The following is a 22,562-nucleotide window of genomic DNA, read 5'->3' as shown; positions in this document are numbered from 1 at the left end:
AACAGAAAGAAGGCCAGCTTGGCATCTCTCAAGCAGCCTGTCATCTCACAAAATTTCACAAAATTGCCAGAAAAAAACAAACAACCCACAACTGATTGTCATATTTAAAACTGTCTTACTTTGATTTGTGATCCAAATTCCTGCAGCTTATACTAACACACCAGATTGGCCCATTTGGGAAGTTATCCTTGGTAACTGTTCAGAAAAGGCGCTTTCAAAGAATACTTGGCGGGTGATTGAATAAACTGCCTGTCCATCACGATCTATCACGGGCTAAAATTCAGCCAGTCACATCAACAAACCATATGACGTAGAGTGCAGAAGAGGAAACACAACAAGCTGCAGTCTGAGAAGCTACTGTATGTAAGTTGGCACGATTCTTGCAGTCTTTGTAAGGAAAATCTGCACATCAGCGGAATTTGGGAGTGACAGCAAACACCCCCATATCTGCAAGTAATTCCTCGAAGGATGCCAACTGGGCCACACCGCTGTGCATCAGCCCCAAGTGCATAGCCTGAACGCTGAACACTTATCTTGCTATTCGCCAGTATTATGGCCTTAACATTTGCAGTGTGTCCGGCACTGATGGCACTAGTCGGGCCCCTGCCGATGGCATTTCAGCCAATTCAGCATGTTGAATCTCAATGACTTATCAGCTTGTGGCAAAAGTAACTAAACAAGAAATTGAAGAGGGCAGTGCTTCGTGAGAAAGTTTGTAGCTCCTTCCTTCCTAGCCTACCAGTTAACCTTGTTTTTATGGTTTCCCCTTTTCAATGACAGTTATAGACTGCTATTACCTTTTATGAAGGTGTATAACAAGTTGCCCTTTGGACATAGTCTGTGTGGTGTGTTGAAGTGCAACTTTTTGGTCCAGACACAGGTGACGTCCCAGTTGGCTTTAGTCTTTCATGTTGGTTTGGTGTGTTAGCACGCTGGCCTTAACCTTCAGCAGACCGCAACCCATCTCTAGCTTAGTTAGCGAGGGAATTTGGGAGCTGATGGAATTGATGCACCTTTAACGCACCGTAAAACTACTGACTCTCTGTGTTTTGTTTGGTCAATGTTTCACTGCAGTGAGCCAAGTGATATCGCTGATACACAAAAGAAAACAAAATCCAGGTGCTGGGTGTCCCAGTAACGGGTAGATCCAAGCACAAGATGTAGAAGATTATTAATTTAACTCTGGTTTTGACTGTTCAGCGTATTGAAAATACAGACCCTCTTCAGAAAGGACATTTCTCTGACATTCTGCAGCTGGAGCAGGATGAGTGAAAGGGGTCTGAAACACCTCTTTAATGGACTTGTCAGAGGGAATAACACCATTACAGAGCGTCGCCAGTCGGGTGTGCGCATGCACGCACTCGGATGAATATGCACCCTTGCACACACAAGCACTTTTATCCCCCACTTTACTCCACTCTGACACCTTGCATGAACACCCCCGGGCACGGACGACGAGTGTGTGTCATGTGAGAAGCTGCTGTGTGCCACCTGGTGTGACTGAACAGACAGAAGAGAGCGGAGACAGACGAAAGGAAACTAAATTGGCTGCGGCCTCTGTCCCAGGAGTGACCAGCCCCTGGGTCCGGCAGCTATTCTTATAGAGGGCAGGGAGAGGTCTCCAGCTCCCCTGGTACACAAACCACTTTATAGGATCCCACATCATGTTTTGATGGTCTCCTGTGATTGTGGGATTGTGGGGGAGGTGTTATCCAATGACAAGTGTGAGAGAGGAAGAGGAGATGTAGCTGCATGCAGGTGGATTTCTGTGCGGATAAAAAAAAAAAAAAAAAAAAAGGCAACTTCTAAATTGAATCTAGTCTTAATATAAACTGCTAACAAACAGAGTCACTCAGCTAGCTAGCACAGAAGTCATATCATGTCATGAAATTACACCACGCAGCCCACAAAAGCTCATTATCCATTTACTGCATGGCTGTAGCAAAGTAGCTGATGCAATTTAGCTGGCAAGCTAATGCTAACGAGGTTAGCTAGGCACCACTTAAAGGTTTACCTCACCACTGTAGTATTATATTCAAGTAACTTTATATAGAATTTATCCTAACTAACATGGACTCGAACCCCAATCGAAATATCATTATTTTTTTTTTTACGTTTATTGATATTTATAAAGATATGTACTACTAGCTTTCTTGTTGTTAGCCAGTGAGCTAGCTTTTTGATTGTTAGCTTGCAGGCAAAAAGGCTTTAGCTACTGCATGATTTTAAAAAGGTAGTCCACTAATATCTCTCTCACACATATGCTTCAATGACTGAAGGTTAAATGAACGTATAAAGCTTATTAATCTTACCTCCCATTTTGTTGATCTAACGTGGCTCTCTTGAGGATTTCTGACCTTGTTTACCTGGTGTTTTGCTGTAACAACGAATGCGGTTTAAGTGCTACTGCTCACAGTAAAGTTTTAGTAAAGTTGAGTTTTTCATCATTCTTTTACAAACTGTGATCTGATTGAATCCTGCACATGGCTCGAGTCTGAAAACTGCATGGCCCAGTGGAAGGAGCTTGTTACCTGGCATTGAAGTTGGAGATGGGCAACCTGTGGCCTGCAGCTCTTCATCTAACAGCTCACGCTAGTTCTTCTTCTTCTTCTTGTTTTAGGGCGGTTGGCAAACAACTTAGGGTGCATTACCGCCACCTTCTGAACTGGAGTGTGGATCATAACATTTTTTTAAATTCTATTGCTTAGCCCAGTTTTTTTTTCCAAATATTTAAATACTGACCTGCTCCAATCTGATCTGTTGTTCTTCCAGTTTTTCTTTTAACATCCGTCTTTGAGGTTGGTACCGACTACATACCTGAATGACATGTTCTACTGTTTCTAACACGTTGCAATATTCACTTGCCAGTTGTGTGTTTTCCAAAGATTTTTAGAGTAGTTTAAGTTTTTATGACCAAAAGGAGGCATCCTTGTGATGATGAGCTCACTTTAGTTGCTCCTTCGTGTTCCTTTACTCCCTGCAACATTTCAAACTCTCCCTGTCCAAAACAACATTTTTTTAAAAAAAAATGGCCGCTAAGTGCACTAAGAAAACACACTGCATTTCCTGTGACGACTTCATAATAAAAGTTAGTGCTTTTCTAGTTTAACGCTTTTATTGTGAAGCAGGAAGTGTTCCACTCGCACTGCAACAACAATATAGCTATATTTAGCTAGCTCATTAGCCATTTCCTGATGATTTAGCATTCATACTTTTCTGCTTAAAGTGATTACATTACGAGGAACTTTATACAGCATTTTTGCACTTTTTACATAATAATAAAAAATATATATGGCATTCTGTAAAATTTTGTGAGTTATACTGCATATTTAAACGTTAATATTAAAGAATGCCACTTTACCCAACAACATAATTGCTGGTTTTGTTATATTTTGACTTATTGGATATTTTACTGCATTTTGTCAGACTCAGGACTCCATATTTCAAATATTACATGTTTGCAAAGTGTAAATAATGTAGTCATGACAGCGGGGATGATGTCAATCTTTAATGGCTGATGGCCTGAAATGTCTTCATTTAACATTTTCATAAAAACTCATTGTAATCACCCTTATGCTTTTTTTTTTTTTTTTTTTTTTTATGTTTCAAAGAAACCTCTGCAATTCACCGAAATACAGTTTCTCCTCACAGCGGCTAAAGTACATAAATATCAACAGTACTGTATGCATTGAGAAAAAGAAAAGAACACACATGCCGTGAACATGCACAGAACACACAGCTACACACACGGTATACTGAAACAAGTAAAGGAATATTTTTTCATTGACAGAAAGGAGGGATCATCATATTCATATTCCAGGAACTTCTGTACCGTACCGCTGGCAAAACACAAAAAGATCCATTTGTTCTTTTTTTCTTTTCTTTTTTTTTCCTCTGGATTTCATTTCACAGTGAATTATGTAGGTAAAACCGTATTCACATATCACATACAGTATGGCCCGAAAGGACACATACGAAACAAAAACAAAAGAAGACGCTCTAGAAAAATTACCAAATGAATATACAATTGAACAATAATACTTACAATGAATTATATAATGGGCATCTTCTATGAACTTTAAAAAGACAATACCCATAAAAAAACACACACACGCGCACACACATTTTATAAATACTTGTTCTAATAAATTTGGTGCCACACTCGGCTTAAAAAAATGTCTTTCAAAGCAAAAACCGCTTCAGAAAATCAGGTATATATGATGCATATTATCGTTATTCATTACAAACACTGACTACTGTATTAACCAGTCCAATATGATTGTACACACCTGGGCTAAACATCACAGGGAGCGTTGTTTTTCTTACAGTATTTCAGTTTCTGATTGTCACATCCGTGTGAAATGTGACCTAACCTTATCAGAACAGCAGAAGAATCGCTGTTTTTGAGAGTGTTTGGCGTCGACGTGTCACAGAAATATGATCAGTGGATGATATGTCATACAGCAAAGACATTATTGCAGTCCCAGAAAGACACGAGATTACAAAAGAGTTTTTTGTTTTTTTCTTTCGTTTAAAACACTCCAATTATTTGTATGTAAATTCCGACTTTAGAAAAGCAGGTTGAATCACTTTGGCTCCCTAAAATAGACAAAAGAGACAAATTGCTTAGCGGATATGCTTTCAGATGCAGAGTGGCTCTTTGGAGTGACACCAAAAGGGGACATGCAGCAAAAATATTGTCATACTTCATAAGAAATCAGGCTGAGGACTACAAAGCAGTCAAAAAATGGAATAATTCCACTAGCCTAAATAGCTCTCCAGTGTAAAATAAAAATGCCTTTGGTCTTTTTGTTTCTCTATACTGCGTCGCTGTCCTCCTGCTACACAAAGAAGGAGCGAAATCCTAATAATAGCAGGGCTCAGTTTGCCATGTATTGCCGTCTCTGGGGTCACTCTACCTTCACCGGCGATGGCTTATTCCTGTCAATGCCTCTTTTTTTTTTTTTTTTAAACTTTTTATTTTTTCAACACATCCGATTACCTCCGACCGCAAAATAATGAGCTGGATCAGGTGTGTTTTGTCACTGCGCAGTTGACCACACAAAGGACTCCTGTGTTGAACGCCACACAAAAGAAACATGAGCAAACCGAAAATCCACACAGCATGTAGAAAAGACAGGGCTGCTTTGGTATAGCAGGGCGACTTATCATCTTATAATGGCACAAAAAAAAAACAAAAAAAAACAAAAAGAAAGTTCCTCACACACTTGACATTAAACCAATCAAAACGTCTCAAACATTGTCTTGATTACAAAAATACCTTTTTGTATTTCTTTAAAATATCTAAAAATGTACAGCATTGTTTTTTTTCCTTTCTTTTTTTTTTTTTGCAAAGTCATGCTTTGACATGTATTTAATAATCATAATAACATTAATATGAATGATATACAGAAAAGTAATAATTATAGTCATATAATAACATTACCAAGTAGCACTTTAGCCACACTTCCATACGTCTGGCCTTGCAAAGTGGCTGCATAATACGCGTTTTGCGCTCCTTTGGTGGTCTGTCTCTACACTTGCATACACAGAATGCAAAGAGACCTGCTGAACAGGCGACGCAGTCAGTCGGTACACAAAGGGCATGTGCGCCTTTGCCTTGCACGCCGGGGTACCTTTCACGGAGGTGTCAGAGGAGGTGTAGCCAAAGCGCTGCCTGTAAAGCTCAAATATGTAACAGTATATATATATATATAAAAAAAAAAATAAAATAAAAAGACTTGGAGGGACTTTGGGGGAGGGTGAGGGGGCTCGATGTGTGATGGAGGCTGGGGTCTAGTATGTCCTGAGGCCCATGAGGCTGCTGCTGCCTGGGAGACACAAAGAAATAAGGGGGTGAGGTTGCCATGGTCACTGCACATGAACCTTGTACACTAATGAAAACACAGGGGGACCATGTGGAACGTTTGCGCGACACGTTCTCATAGAGTAATAAAATCTCACAAAGGTAGACACATGAAAAACATGTTCCTTGTTTTCTCCTCAATTACTCACACTTGCCGTTCTGAGGCCAAGACCACACACACACACACACACACACACACACACACACGTACATGCCACAAATATGTAATACCGCGATTCTGGGTTTGTTTTCAAAACACTATCTGTTGGGCAAAAAGCTCAAACATGCACAGATGAAAGCTGACATGGTGTCAATACGGCTCGGTGCCGTTATGTTCACTCCAGCAGATGTCTTTGGCAGTGTGATACACTCTCTCTCTCTCCCTCGCTCAGACTTTCGCACCTTTTCCCGCAAATCTACACTTTCAAACCGGACGCTGTGCCAGAGGGGAGAGGCACGCCGCTTTGTTGGCCAGGCGCGATCTACACCTTTTTTTGCCCTCGCCTGTTGGGATCAATGGTCGTGAATTCCTAGCCGTGAACTCACCGACGGTGCGCTGCTCCGAGGGCCGGGGTCAGGTCAGTCCTCCTAGTTTCTAATAGGACACGAGAGGCAGTCAGCAACGCCCCGTCACAGCCGGCCACGGCCACCATCACACATCAGGAACCTGCGGACGCAGAGGAGAGTTTTACTGGACAGAACTGATCAGTGATACTGCTCAAGCTGTTCTAGTGAGGTTTTAATTCAAGTTCGTGGACATTTCGGCACATGTTTAGGATTTTTGAATGTTGTGTGTACGGCTGGGCCATATATAAATAGAATTCATTTTTGTTTTTGAAAAATGTGAAGAAAAAAAAGAGCAAAATTGAGATTATTTCTCCCTCTGTTGTTTACGTTCAGTCACTGAAGACAAACATACAAAATAAAGAAAGTTAGGTTCCTTCTGTGATGTGGAAATGGTTCAGTTTTGCAAAGTCTGACATTGAACAGAGCGCCGGGCTGAGTATAAGTTTATAGAAAGTAAAATCAAACCAAACACAGCAGCATGACAAACCCATGGCAGCACCTGAGAAAACTAAAGAATGCAGTGGAATGGGAAAAATGTGTCTACCAGCTCCAAAACCACAACTAACAAAGCAGCAAACTCCTAACTCATACACCGATGAAGCTTTGGCATTTAATACACGAGTGACATGATACTCACACGGCACTGGGTTTGTAAAGATGCCGAAAACAACTCATCACAATTATGAACCATAGAGCCAGAAGCAGTGCCAGCACAGAGGAGTGCACATTTAAACTCCTCCTAAGTGCTGCTTTTTGTTGTTTTTCTTGTCCGTTAGATTTTACACAAGTTCAATAAAAAACACCAGCTTTTGTCTTGAGTTCATGAAGACAAAAGAACAAATCTATTAAAACTGTGACTCACCTATAACACGCACACAAAAGACAAACAAATAATTTTTTTTATTTTTTAGGCCATTCGTTTAAGCTGTGACGTCAAGAAGGACACTGCCACTTTCTTCCAAGCCCCTTTCCAAACTGTCCTCAAACCAGACAGGGATTTAAAGCTCTTCCATTGGGACAACACGACAGCCAAGTTTAATATGGAAGAAGTACTCCGGGAATGCACTAATGTCTTTCCATTACATCACACAGATATCTTGACTTTTATTCCCTAATATACAACACGTTCCATAAACACAGGAAGCTACACTTCCAGCAATGTGAACGTAATAGTCTTTCATTGGAAGCTCCCTCTCATCTTTGTTTGTAAGGCTGGCTTTCTGGTAAAATATGTTCACTCCAAGCCCATGCTCAGATTACTCAAAAGTAATTTTCTCCTCAAAGCTCTTCCAGACCCACGGACGACATCATTCGACTGTTTTCTCTCCCTCGGACAAAGGCAATCCGCGTACTGTCCCTTTAAAAATGACAATATTCGCAATCTTTCAAACTCAGAAGAGTTTATATGTGACACAGGATGTCTTAATGTTAAGCTTCTGCCTAACAACCATATCTCCCACGACCCCCCCCCCCCCCCACCCTCTTGATACACCACTACGCACACATACCACACCAGCAGCAGACCAAAAGGAAAGGTCAACCCTCCAGCCAACCCCCCTCCACTCCAGATGTGTCACCAAAAATAGATAGCTCTTGGAGACCGTGGTAACTCGGGTTCATGGGGGAGGAAGAAACTCTTTGGAACAATAAACAATTAGTAAAGCAAACATGACCTTCAGAGAAAGGAAGAGACAGACAGACAGACAGACTGCTGCAGACAGAGAGGAGAGTAGGGACTGTTAACCGTTCAGACAACAGTGGGTTTCTGAAGGGGCACGGCTGGCCTAGCTAATGCCCCATTGCGCGTTCAATCAGGGATGAGGGAATCGATGCGTCGTACAGCCGCTCGGCTAAACTGATGCGACGCATACTTCCAGATCACCCTATTTGTTCTGGCTGAGGTGCCGAGGCTAAAGATTGGGTTGATCATTGAACACGTCCGCGCGGATTAGGAAAAAGGTTTAGTGATTTGCGGGCTTAATGTGTTACATCCAGTAACTCAGCCCAGGCACATAATGTGAGATAGGCAAACAAGCGGTGTTTGAGAATGTGGGAGGTGACTCGCTTTCTCATGAATGTGTGGGTTGTCTGATTCTTTTTATTATTATTTCTAACCAGTTTCCACGTAGCAAATGTTCCTGTCCGTGTGATCATTAAGCTTGTTCTGTAAATGAGTAGGACAAAGCAAAAAAATCCAACAACCAGCTGGTTCCAGGCTCTAAAAATAAATTCTCTGACAGAAAAATGGATTCTGATGGAGTTTTTTTGACAAAATAAACAATTGACCATTTGTTAACAGTGGCCCTGTGGGGGTACAATCCCATAGAAAAACATTGAAAACTGTACTAAAGGAGTCTAGAGGGAACATGGGCACGTGACTGGAACTTTTCCAATGTCTGCTAACATTAGCAGCCATGCTAACTTTGGCAGGCAAAAGTTACTTGTCCTTTCACCAGTTTTCAGTTTTTCTACATGTTTATTTTCTCCGCTTATTGACTGTAAATTTTTTTCACGTTTTTTTTAAGAATCGCAGTTACAAGTCTTAATGCGCTCTACTACAGGTTTTCAATGTTGTCTAACCCAGTGTTTTTCAACCACTGTGCCGCGGCACACTAGCGTGCCGTGAGAGATCGTCAGGTGTGCCGTGGGAAATTATCCAATTTCACCTAATTGGTCTAAAAACATTTTTTGAAAACGAATTAATTATTATCTGCAAATAATATGCCATTGTCAAGTGTCTGTGTATATATCTGTCTGTGTTTATATATATAAGATTTTTTCTTTGTGTTTATTTGATTCCTATTCAAGATTGATTCCTATATTAACAATATAAAGTCATTCTTGTCAGAGTTTCATTTTTTTATCATTTTCGGTTGGTGGTGTGCCTTGTGATTTTTTCAATGAAAAAAATGTACCTTGGCTCAAGAAAGGTTGAAAAACACTGGTCTAACCTATCAACAGCCACATAGGTGGTCAGTAGACCAGTGAGAAGTCAGAGTAAAATGATTTGTGTTGCTGACTATTTACCTAAAATACCTAAATAAGTCATCTTTGGGGCAAATTTTTGTAATATGTAAAGGAAAAGGTCTGTTGCGATTCCACAGCACAAACTTAAAAAATGATTTTCGTGCTCTAAGAAAAGGAATGTAAACCTGGAAACGTAGGATGAAAACATAACCCTTGCAGCGTCCATTGCAAAATGATTCGCAACAGCGTGTAGTCAATATATACTTATGGAGCTACAGTTTGCAAACACACCCAAAGCTCTCCCTTAAGATGTCTACCTGTGCCACGAAAAAGACCCCTCTCTGAAGCCCCTTTAATCCGAGAAAAAGCCTTTAGGCCTTGACTGTGATTCTCACATACCAGCAATAGCTGCTGGAGCTGGGTGGTGATGAATGCAGCTGCTGACATGTATCTAGCTCCTGAGATCCGGTGCTACAGCGCGGCTACGCTGCATGTGTGTGTGTCAGCAGGGGGCGAAGGAATAAAGTCCCCCCTTCCTTATTAGATAGGGCCCCAGCTGGCCCTCAGCCCTCCTCCAGTGGGAGTAAGTCCAGGGCCGCACAGGAACCGTTGGTTTTGTCAGGCTATCGGCCAAAAAAGCTCCTCAGGGCAGGCGGCCAGACTACATGCACACACGGACAAGCATGTTCGCCTCGGTCAGGGTCACACACACGCGCGCATGATAGGGGTTCACACCCACTACGCTCCCCCCCCCGCCATGTCTTGTCAGATGGAAAATCCGGATTACCTTTCCCTCCAGTTCACTAAGCATTAATGCCCACTATTAGGTTGTCTTTGGAGCTAGTCCTGTGCCAGGGCAGGGGCGTCAAAATAAAGTCAGCCCAGACAAAGACTGAATGACTAAGCTTCCTGGGGTGTTACATAAAGAAAAACTTACATTATAATGTGCTTTTAAAAAAGAGTGTAGCTACCTGTTATAAGAAGAGGCACGGCTGTAGACAGACTTTTTAAAATGGCTCTTCCCTAGAGAGGTAGGCTGCCAGGTGATAAGGACAACTCATTACGAGTCATGGCTAAACACACTACCTCACTTTCAGCTGTTCACACATACACATTCAAGTCTCCCGTGGTTACACTTCCTAAAGCCACCCGCATACTCTGACCATGAGTGGTCCATGTTCGTCAGATGCCAAGACAACCACTGGCCGACCACAAGCCTCTCTCCCTCTCTGGGCCGCGAAGCTGTGACCTTCATTCAGTTCCCACTGTGGCAATTAAGCGTTACCAGCCGCCTCCGACATTAACAATAACTCCTTTTTTTGAATACGCGTGAATCATCAGTTTCAGACGAACTGTACAACAGTGGTGCAACTCAGGCATCTTCTCTCTCCCCGTAGCCTCAGTTCAAGTTTATTCTTGTTGTTTTTAAAAATGTCTCCAAGTGTTTCACAAGTGTTTTGTGCGGCGGATTGCACAAATAAGTGTCGTCACAGTTTGCTCCGAGGCATCAAGTAACTGTGGCTTGTTGATCTGACTGTATCCATTTAACAGACATGAAGGGGCCAAAGTCACAAGGCCTGGTGGAGATGAAATGTTTGTTTGCAAAGCTGCAAAATGTTGAGGACAAACCAAGCAGGAAGGTTAACTCAACAATGAGTTTGCTGGGGGGCTTCCAAAGCAGATAGTGTGTCGCTCAATTTTACTAAAGCAACATGAAATATTAGCCTTTAAGTAAAGAAATCTACATTAAGTTAGTATGTTTACGGACGCTGGGACGGAAACGTCCTATTGTAAAATAATCTATTTTAATTAACAATAAATTCTGCATTAGACCCTGGTATATACAGTATAAACACTCAATTGCCAGGTCATTAGGTACACTATTGAAAATGAATGCACTCTAATACAACAGTCCTGCAGTAAAGCCCGAATCATGACTGTTGAAACAGTGTAAGAAAGGTGGTAATTCAGTTGTACGATCATTTTGGACAATATAGTTTGTGGTGCTGTTAAAGATGTAAGTGTGTCAGTATAACACAATTCAACAGTTGAATCAACTCTGGGTTATTTTAAACAAAAGCAGAACCTTCATGAAGCTAAGCCTATTATATCAGAATACATTCATTTTCACTAGTGTACCTAATGGACTGGCAAGCAAGTGCATGTTAGTCTCTCATTTGAAGGAAGTTACTGGCATCCCCTCGGTGAGCTGTGCTTCAGGGTTTTACAGAGACATGCACATCGTCACATGGTTTTCGAGTGTGTTTTCGAAAGTGGAAAACAACGTATTACATTATTATTTCATTTATACAGATGACAATCTCTTGAGATTCCTGCATCCATTCACTACAATAAAGGTGTGGTAAATCGCATAGGCCGCAGGGTGAACCATTTCTAGGCAGAGAGGAGTTTCAAAGAAACTTGTTCACAGAAAGGTCTGTGGTTTTTCAGTGTAAAGGGGCACAGTTTCTGGAAAGAAAAGCTGCTTATTTAGGCGTAATTTGTCGCAAGTGGCGTTAACAAAGTATGTTTCTCCTCATTTGTTCTGCAGAAATTACAGACGCATATTCATTTCTAATTTAGACGAGTTCAACCTTTTGTTTTGTGTGTGAGGTCTTGTGTTTGGGCGTGTACCAATGCCGTACAGTGCATAATTTGAGTGTGTTGCATATGTGTATTTCTGATGCAGGCGCCTGTAATTATCACAGCATTCTGACTGGATGTCTCGGCTTCCCTTCACCCTCCGCTGCTAGCCGGATGTGGGGATGTTGTTGTTTCGCTGAGGGGCTAATATCCACTGGGGCAGCCTGACCGACCAAATGACTTCCTCCTGGTATGATAGAGGAGTAATTATTTCCTCCAAGCCCCTCCCACCTCCACTCCCTTCCTCCTTTACCCCCCCTGACGGAAACAAGATCCCGAAAACATCAATAGATGAAATAATCTAGAAATAGAGCAAGCAAAGTTATGGTGAAGATTAGAAGGTCACATTGGAGGACTAGCACCAATCAACAGCTTGATGAATGTTAGCCTACTTGCTACCACCGACACCCACCCACCCACCCACCCACTCCACAGTGAATCCCCAAGGGGCTGGGAGAACATGTTCCTTCCCGTCCCGAGACATTGCAGGGAGGGTAGTGGTGACAGTGTGACTGGCGCCGCGTGCGCACACACACACACACACACACATACACAGACAGTCAGCCAACACAAATACACACACTAGCAAGGGATTTGTTGTGCTTTGTGGTTTTGTTTTTCTGCAAGCACAACAGCGTTCAGTTTGTCTCAACCCGGAGAGTGAAGCACACGTGCTGCGCAGCTCATGTGTGGCTACAGCTGACTCATGTACCTATCAGAGCACTTATTAGAAGCCGACCGCTCCGTCTGCAGCTCCACTAAAAGTTAATTCATCTGTAATTTCTTTTAAAGAAAGCCCCATGCCAATCATTTTTTTATTTTTAATAAAGATTCATAAAAACGGCCCTTCCGGCAGTATCCAGGTACCTCCGCTGTTCACGGTGCATATTCCACATTTACGACCTTTTCGATCCTCCACCTCTCTCGGTCCCCATCCTTTTTTTTATAATTCTCCACTGTGTACTTTGTCATAATGCGGAAATGCCCCCCCTCCAAAAAAAAAAAAAAAGCGCGTTTTAAATTAAAAAATGTATTTCATCCTGCCAGGCTTTGACAAAATGACAAACAAGTCCTAATATCTGCTGTATGGTTCCAACAATATTATAGAACAATATTCGGTGTTTATTATGGCAATGCTTGAGCGCATGCTGAAATAACAAACTTCCCCTCACATGCAAGTACAATAAATATCAGACATCCTTCCACGAGGCAGATCTGTGGAGCCAATCATTTCCTCTGATTCTCAATAAAACCCAGCTTGTGTAATTGTAATGAATAAACATTTCAATGTGAAATGGTGATTTTGTTTTCCAAAATCCCAGAAGAGGAATCCCTGTTGTGATTTTCGAACCGTCCGCATGGCACATTGATAAAGTTAGTAATTAGCTATTAGTAGCAGGGCGAGATATCTACTGTAATTCAAGAGTTAGACTGAAACAGCTTTTAAAAGGAATGAATATTGAACAGGCATAGTCCTGGCTAACACATCTGGTTACAACATCATAAGACGATAATGTCAGTGATTGCCAGGGGGCGTTGCTGTTGTCAAAAATGGGCAACTGATCTCAACAACCTTAGCCTGGAAGCTATCCCCGAACTTCCCCCCACACACAAAATTTTGTGGTGAAATGTTGGTCTGGAGTCACAAAGATCATGAATGCGTTATGTGGTGACGGACAACTACAAACTTATACATGCTATCTGAGTGCGTGGAGCTGAATTTGATCAAAACAAAGTTGCTCTGATTGGTTGTGACACGATTCAATTGCATGGAGAGGTATTTTTTTTCTCCGTATAGGTTGAAACATGCCCCATAATGAAATCCCAATGGCGTGTTGCCAGACTTATATTCTGATAAGAACAAGTGCGCCATGCTAGAACAACCTCATAAGAGATTAAACATTCTCCTACAAGTCTGTTTAGAGATTAAGACGCCTTTTGGATGAGGGGTGAAACTTAATCAAGTTCAGCTAAATAGTGAGACATGCCATGACCTGGATAAGACGTAAAGAAGCATTGAATGTCAGCTATTTAAGGGGAGTACACACAGGAAGAGACTCGCAAGGATGTGGCAGCAAGAAACTGTGGAATTTTACTGCAATTCAAGGACGGCAATGAAGCCATTGGTGACGTGGGAAGGTAGTAAGTTGAACTAATCTTAACTTTGAGGCAACGATAAGATGATTGACAAATGATGCAAACAGAAATATTTACAGCAAGAAACAACGTCCAGGACATTAGTTCCAAGTGGGCTTGGACTGTCAGGTGAACAGAGATGGAAGGACAATGTCATTGATGGCATATTCTTTTCAAATGGAGAGTGGTGACGGCATGTATACACTAGGAATATACTAGGAACATTTGGGGTGGGAAATATACAAGAGATACACCTGGAGTCTGTGATGTCCACAAGTGACCAACTGTCGGCTACAAAGCAACGGGCGACGATCAAATTGCTTCATATGTGGACGGGACGTTACGCAGAACCACGTGGGAAGTTATCCATGAAAACTACTTGGAAAGAGCTTTCGTAAAAATACTTGGCTACCAAGACTCTACTACAGACTAAGTTACCACTCCGACTAATACACCATATGACGCAGTAGGAGAGAGCCAAAGAGGAAACACAGCAAGCCAGAGTCTGAGGAGCTTTTTAAAGTTAGCAAGAAGTCAGTTAGCTATGCAGGTAGCATGTCAATAGATGATTCTTGGCATCTTTGTAACAAAAATCTGCTCATTAAAATGGAACTCGTTCAAGTGACCATCATCACCTTGAAGCCTGGCAGGACGAATTGTCACGTCATCTCACAAATCTTGCAAGAATCCAGCTGACTTGCAAGGTAAAAGAAGCCCAGGCAACACAATTAAAGACTACAAATAACAGCTGTCAAAAAGTAAAACGTCCATTATTTAATTCTGCGGAGCTGAAGGAAGAAGCAGCACAAATCCGTGATACTCAAGTAAAGTGTCTGTACTCAAGTACAGAGTGACTTTCACCACTAGCTATATTAACGCTACCTATCAAAGCAGCTGGTATTAGCATTTTAATCATATTTGCAGAGGGCTTGTCAGTCTGCTTTATTAAAACGTCGGCATTGGCTCTCATTGCATATTCCGTTTGACTCGCTGCGTTTGATGCCAGAGATCAACCACAACATCAATGAGAAAAGTCGACCCTCTGTACCCTGTAACCTGAGCTGAGAAAATAATGGAGTTCCCCTTTAGATCGCACCTTTCATGTCTTACGGTGTTGTGCGGGGAGTGGGTGTAGGTTCCATTGACCGGCCGGGCTTCACAGTCCCACATTTCCTTCTAACGGGCTAATGTTATGTGTTAGCGACTTGTACGTATGGGTTTGAGGTGAACGAGAAGGAGCGGGGCTAATTAGCGGGTTAGTTTGACAGTTAGCTGGATGGAGGTTTTTCATGTGAGGTTTGGGGGCAAAAAGAGGGCAACAAGTTGATGCACAGGGAAAGCGCAATGGAGTAACGCGCTGCGATATCCCCGAAAACGTGTTTAGGAATATATTTGGTCCTGTTTATACAAAGTGTCATAACATTTACTACAGTATATTCAACCCACTGTACACTTTCTGGACATAGCAGGAAAAAGAGCATTATGTGTGTGTGTGTGTTGTTACTCACACATACTTCAGCAGAACTGCCTGGACTTCCATCCCTGAGGAGTTCCATCTGCAGGTGGGAGCCAACGAATCTAAACATACATGATATTAACACAACATTAATTTTAATATGAAATTCAGTTTACTGGAGAATCGGGCTGGACTAAATGACTATATTTGGTTTTATGGAATAAGAAATATTTATTTACTTGGTTAGCAATGATTCAAAGGCTGATACAACTTTCACATTTGTACAGTCTAAAATAAAAACTGGGAGCAAAGCGAAACAGCTAGCCTGGCTGCATCCAGAGCTAACAAAGAACTGTCGGCCATTTTTATAGTTCCTTCACACACAGCTGACACCTGACATCTGTGTATGTTGCAGATCTACTTTTACAGTTTACTAATTTGCCGCCATTTGAGGCTCCACATGAAATTAAATTTGACTTTTAAGTGTTTTTAATGTCTCGCACTCTTTTAAAATGCCGATGACTCATCCTGCACTCGGGGGAGTATACTAATTTACGCATCCAATAAAAAGCTATGGTGCATATTCACCCAATCGGAGCTGACCACTTAGAGCGGACCGGGGCCTCCTTAGCACTGTTCGACACAAGAAACACGTAAATAAACGGAAGCAAACAGCACTCTGCTAATCATTTCATGGTTTTCTTTGACCACTAAAGATGACAGCCGCCCATTAACCAGACAGAGGTGACCTCTTCTTAGACACATCTTATTTAGATGTTGATTTGATCATTTAGCTTCGCATGTGCGCTGCAGGACTTTTTTGTCATTTGTATGCCTCACATGAGTATCTCCTCAAGGTCAAAAGATGCCGTCAAATGCTTCCCTTACACACAAACCCTGACTCAATTCACGTAGCCAGATTCTCTTTGAGTGCGTCAGTGTGAGCGCACATATCTGATGCATCTGGAAAAAATGCCAGCTATGCGGATTCGACCTGCGCTCATTTCAAATTCTGACATCATCTAAGCTTCGGGTAGTGCCTTTGCTAGGGGGGGTCTTTAAACTGAAATAACCTCAGTATCTGCATTATATGTGGAAATATATTCTAAAGCAGAGATACGAGGTATTACATGAATGCGCGACTGCGACATTTTGTGTTTAAACACTGAGAACTGCTCAGTGATCAACACAAGCCCGTAAACCAATCGACATTGAGAAAGAGTACATTTAATACCGAGACTGTACGAGGGTCGGCCTGCACCAAACTGGCTTCATGAGAAGAATTTAAAGAGATCGATAATGAACCCCCATGTGAACTCTCAGCGGAGCTGTGCAGATTAGAAGACCTCGATAAACTGGATCATGGTTGGTTGAAAAGGAGGGATGTAATTAAAGAGGTATATAACCGTAAAATGATGATGCAATCTTTTCAAACTGGTTTCAAACAGGAGTTTGCAGCTGTACAGATGTTCCCAAACAAGTTCAAATTATTATTTTGTTTGCAATTCAGCTTCTGCTGAAAGGAAATATTAAGTTTAACGGCACGGTGAACAGTTGAGATTAGTTTTATTTGATTCCTGGAAGCTCGTGGAAAACGGGCAGCAGCTCCTCTCAAGAGGAGGGTAAAAAAAAACATTACACGTCTGCAAAGATGGACTTTAAATTAAATATTAATAAACGGCCTAATTTCACTATCAGTGTCGAAATTCAACTATTCCCGCTCTTGTTGTAAGCGGTCAAAGCAGATAAACATGACTGAGCAGTGTTTTATAAGTGGCTGTACTTGAACTTGAACACAACGGAAAAATAAACGCAGCATTGAGATATTAAAAAAATTTAAAAATGTGCCCGCTGTAAGAAAACAGGTTTACCCATGTGCCTTCAAAAGAAATTTAACTACTAGATATTTCATTTCCCCGTGACTGTGCTTACGCCTCGGAGCAAATCTGTACTTCTGTAAATCTGCAAAATGACAAGGTGGCTGGGTGGTGTGTGCTCTGAGGTGCATCAGTGGGATGGAGCAGAGAGTGATTTCAGGGCTGACAGCAGCAGATGTCGGTGCGACGGGCTCAGGAGTAGGTGAGGGGTGATGATGGTGGTGGGGGGGAGGGGGCGGGACGTGGGGTCTGCAGGTTACCTGAGCGTGGAGCGAGGAGGGGTAGGTGAAAGCGGGTGGAAGGGCCGGCGACAGCTCCGCCGGGTACAGTGGGTATGACGCCCACACGTCTGGGCTGCTGGGATATAGAGCAGGCACTGTGAGCTCATCTGTGGAAAGAAGAAGAGGAGGAGTGGAGTGAGGAGAGTGGCAAGTGGATGGGTGGGTGGCTAGAGAGACAGGGGTGGAGGTGGCGGTGATGGTGGTGATTGAGGAGGTGCGCAACGGTGGGGAAGAAGGAACCATCTGAAGTCGTTTCCTCTTGTTTTATGTCTGACCGGCTCAACAGAACCCCAAACTATTTAAACAAACTTCATTCAGTTACAGCCTGTAAAGCTTTGAGTCGTTCCACATGTTGAAGAAGTTTGAATTGAACTTCAGCAAGAATGACACGCTGAGAGGGATGCTCTTCTCCTTGTAGCTCTTCCAAAAACTAAAAACATGATTTAATCTGCTCGGAACAAACTGTCTGTCTGCTATCTTAATACCTACATTCGTATAAAAAAAAAGCATTGCTTCGAAAGGAAAAGAACAAACCGTGAACTGAATATCAGTTTATGGGGCTACAAATTACGTTTACACTCCAACCAAACGACGCGAGCCAGCAGCAATAAATATCACATCCTCGCATTTGCCAAACATATTAGTTGCGTTGAATGAATGATTGGTTATTTCTGTAAGCTTCAATCTCACAGATTTAGCCTCCGCGTTTAACACAGTGTCTTCTGGCTGTTATGTAGCATCAGGTATAGAGGTATGTCAGAAGTCACACTCTAAGGACGAACATTAGCTTCTTCAGCTCTTTAGGTACGGCTGCAGCAGCTGGAAATGAGAAGCTTGCCTTTGTCTACCACTGACTGCAATTAATGACTCGCTGCTTCGCAAACGACTAAGAATTTAATGTTAAACATGGCACCTTTGCCACTGCAAACAACATTTGCACCATGTGAGAATGGAAAGCTTCACAGGCACGGCAACAAAGGTTAAGAACAAGCAGTTCCACTCTAATAATCACATCCTGTACTTTAGGAGAAAACGCGAGGAAACCATCTCAGACTTAATGATTTACTCACTAGGTGCAAAGTGACAGTGAATAAAAAACATTGTGCACGAGTGAAGAGAGAGTGCTGAGCAGTTCTGTAGAGAAGAACCATCCCATAGCTGTACTAGTTTAAGGGGTATTTCCCTGTGCTCTCTTGGTAATTTTTTATCAAAGCATGATCAGAAAAATGGCAGATTTAAACATCTCTTATCAGGAAATGACAGCAATTTCTCTCCTGGTGATTACGTCATGGTTTCATTAATCGTTTCCTTCCATTTTCCTCTGGGCCCTCAAGTACACACCCTTTCTCTGGCAAAAAAAAAAAAAAATGTCCAAGATAAGAGCAGTTTGGTCATTCAGGAAGAATGTGCTACCACAGCTGGCCTATGTTTAACTATCAATGACTGATTCTTGCGAACTCCTAGCAAAATATTTAACTAAATGGAAAAAAAAGGTACAGAGGTGCATTAGCAAAGTCCATACACGCCTGGTACTTAAAGGCCTTGAGTCAAAATTATTGGAGCAATGGACGTGAACAAAGAACATGCACTGTTAATGAATCATTAATCTGGCAGGGGCCGTGTGTCTTTTTGGGAGGAGATCTATAAACAAGTTAACCGAGTATCTGCATGAATGTTTGGACAGGAGTCACTTTTGTTAATACGCCTCAAAGAAAAACGGAATGAAAATGTTTCACGGAAGAACAAACCAAACACTGTTAACATAAAAAAAAAATCTGCTACTACTAGTTTTAACAGGCGCGCCTATCCCCATTTATAGCTACGACTAAAGCATAAAAAAAATGACAAATAATCCCAGGACAAAACGCGGTTTCCAGTCCAGTGAAGCCAAAGAAAGCGAGAGGAAAAAGAAAAAGTAAAAGTGCGACGAGCTTAGAGACGGGCGGACGAACATTGGGTGTACTCACATGGGTCCCTGCTAATGAACTGTGGCCCGGGGCTCTGCTGGGAGGGAGGAGGGTTGGGGGTGCCAACCAGCTTGTTTTTGGCCATCTTGGTGTTGGCCTTGGCGAACTCCAGCCGCAGAGTCTGGGGGATCTCCGGATCAAAACGGACACCCTGGGATCAACCGGAAAAGATCTGTTAGCAAAAATTTTGTTTTCCTAGAAAGATTAAGCCCATGCTAATCAGAATAGTGTGCATTGGTAGAGATTATGTAATTGGACAAAGCTAAAAAAGGTAAATATCAGGTATTTCATTTGTGAGATGGAATAAAATTCTTAGCTGTAAAGGTGTGTGTCATCAACAAACAATCGAAGTCTGAATACTGTTGTATTGACAAGTATTTCTGACCACTTGAAACAGAGGAGTCTCAAAGATAGGTGAGGTTCCTGCAAAGCGTAATCCTTCACTAATAACTGGCTGCTCAGATTTATAAACGGTAAAATTTTTGACAAATGTTCCGGAAGAGTCTGCAGCTGAACCCTGTCATAAAGTTTTTATGTTCATAGCCTTGTAATTTGTCCAGAACAATTACATATTTTCATTAATGGCCTTGGAAGCCGTCAACAGGCCAGACCTCTCCGCAGGAACTGTCATCATCAGACTTTTTTAAAACCTTGCAACAACTGATCAATGTCACCCCTTCAACTGGAGGATTTTTGTGGCAAGAAATCAATTGGCTCCAGAAAGAAACTCGAAGACGCTCGCGACATCGTTTCGTGTTTGAACCCTGGCAGTTTGCCTTAAGCTTCGGTTGTTTCATTTGATAATTAATTTCGATGCTGGACGTGTTTTTCTCACTTGTGAAATGAGTGCAGACAAGCTGTTTATAGAGTTCCTAGATGTAGTTTGTTTTCCGGGGAGGCTGCTCCAAGCCAGCGCTCTGGGAGGTGTCTTTGTTGAGCGAGATTATGGTTCACCACATGATGACTCTTAATGATGTTAAAAATTAGACCAGTAATGCTTTGCTTTGGCAACCGTGCCTGACACAGGCTGACAAAACAAATAATTTTTGCTCGCCATTGAAGAGTGTGGCGTTGTTATAAATAATAGAGAGAGAGCGACTGACAGACTTGGTGTCTTGTGCCTTGAAGTGGTGAGGAGGCAGACTAATTTAGACCACAGCATAGTTTGATATCTTGCACATCTTCCACTGCTGCACTTCCAGCCTTGTTGTGAATTGTTCAGATGTCCAAAGGGACCTCGCTGATATCTGAAAGTGTCACTCCGTATACTTTTTCATCTTTCAGAATTTCATTACAGAATTTACTGCCGAAATCTTGGCGGTGAGACGGCATGTTCATTTGCTTAAGACTCCGAAGCACGCTGTAAACGGCTCACCGTGAATTACGGTGTTATTCTGGTCCGGCTGTGACGGGCGACACGTGCAAACTGAAAATCAGAAACTGATGACATAAACCTGGCTGGCGTATGGTGTCTGCTAAAACGCGGGCAGAGAAGCCGCAAGGCCCGCGCTATGCTTCCCCCACTGAACTCTGTAACTGTAACTTAATATCGTGACATCAAGTCCTCCGCTCACAATCACATACGGCAAACATCAACAACTTAAAGTGAGCCAAATACTTGAGATGCTGCCGCTAAAAGCCCTCAGACATGCTTACGCTCATGACAACACAAATTGTAAGGTTTCTTATTATTTTCTCTCAGATCTACACCAAATAACTCCTCTCCTTACTTTCGCCTGAGAAAAAATAAGGAATGTGGCATAAAAGTAAAGACTTCTTTGTCCTAAAACAAAGCTGCTAGTTATTTACTTGGACCGGAAGAAACACGGTTAGGAAGAATTTTTACCAGCGACTATAACCGCTCCCTAATTGACCTTGTTGGGATTGTCTGCAGGAAATACAGTAAGGTCAGGGCAAAGGCCAGATCAGCACAGTCGAGAGGAGTGAAGTTCTCTGCGGCAAAAAGAGCGAGAAGCTGTGAGGACGGGCTTCTCGGCTCGTCCCTGCAGGCTCGGGCAAAGCTGAGCCGAAACAAGCGAGGGATGGCTCTTCTCATGAAGAGGAGGGAATTAACTAGGATTGCCTTGGCTCAGCGCACTGGTAGCTTCTACCAGCAGAGGCTGCAGAGGTATAATAAGGTACATGGGTGTAATGAGGGCTCAGCGCACACCTCTGTGTGAACCGTTTTGAATGTCTCTGTCTTTTTTAGCTTCCTCTGCATGTTTTAGGACAGCCGATACTACTGTAATTGTGTCGCTGAAAGACGCATGTGTTCTTTAAGAGGCCGCACGTGCACGTGCTTTACAGGAAATATTTCAGCCGATGGGAAACAAATCCCCTCACTCCCCCAAGTTATTCTCTGCCTTTCCCATATTTCAATATGCAGATAGATGTTTGAAAAATCTGGCTTATCTCCATACGACCCCCGGGACGCAGCTTTTCCCTCGAAAAACAAGAGCACTGTTCAACTCTCGGCCCCACCGACTGGTTCTATGGAAACACTTTTGCTGTTGTTGGCTCATAATAAGATGATAATTTCTATCCTTTCTTCAACTCTCTTCCGCTCTGCCTTTGATGCGCACCAGTATCTCCACATCAGGCAGTTGACAAGAGTCTGCTCGCGTTGCCACGGTCCCACTCTAGGAGGGTGATAACCGTGATTATCTCTGCGACAAAGAGATCGACCGAGACTTGAGAAGCAGCGGAAGATGGTGTATATCTGGAGTGAAAAAAACACTGGGAAAATATAGAGGTGTGTGAGAGCTGGAGTTCATTACTGTCTGAGTGTACTTTGTTTCAAGA

At 42.4% G+C, this 22,562-nt stretch overlaps 1 protein-coding gene across 2 annotated transcripts in view; it reads right to left on the bottom strand.

The window, feature by feature from the left end:
• Positions 1–6,411: 6,411 nt before the first annotated feature.
• rbpms (RNA binding protein, mRNA processing factor) overlaps positions 6,412–22,562 on the bottom strand; it is a 34,286-nt gene continuing 18,135 nt past the window's right edge. The window contains exons 5-8 of one of the 2 annotated variants that reach the window (XM_084562873.1): positions 19,761–19,911; positions 17,773–17,900; positions 15,688–15,757; positions 6,412–6,533 (exon numbers count right to left, since the gene is read on the bottom strand). In XM_084562873.1, the coding sequence (XP_084418999.1) occupies positions 15,695–15,757; positions 17,773–17,900; positions 19,761–19,911 (342 nt within the window). In that variant the 3' untranslated portion in view covers positions 6,412–6,533; positions 15,688–15,694. The remainder of the gene's footprint in view (positions 6,534–15,687; positions 15,758–17,772; positions 17,901–19,760; positions 19,912–22,562) is intronic. The other variant, XM_084562874.1, reaches the window with a different exon arrangement.

The sequence above is a fragment of the Chelon labrosus genome (assembly GCF_963514085.1).
Source record: "Chelon labrosus genome assembly, chromosome: 1".
NCBI classification, from domain to species: Eukaryota; Metazoa; Chordata; class Actinopteri; order Mugiliformes; family Mugilidae; genus Chelon; species Chelon labrosus.
The sequence above is the reverse complement of the archived record's forward strand: the minus strand, read 5'-3'. Positions and strand labels throughout refer to the sequence as shown.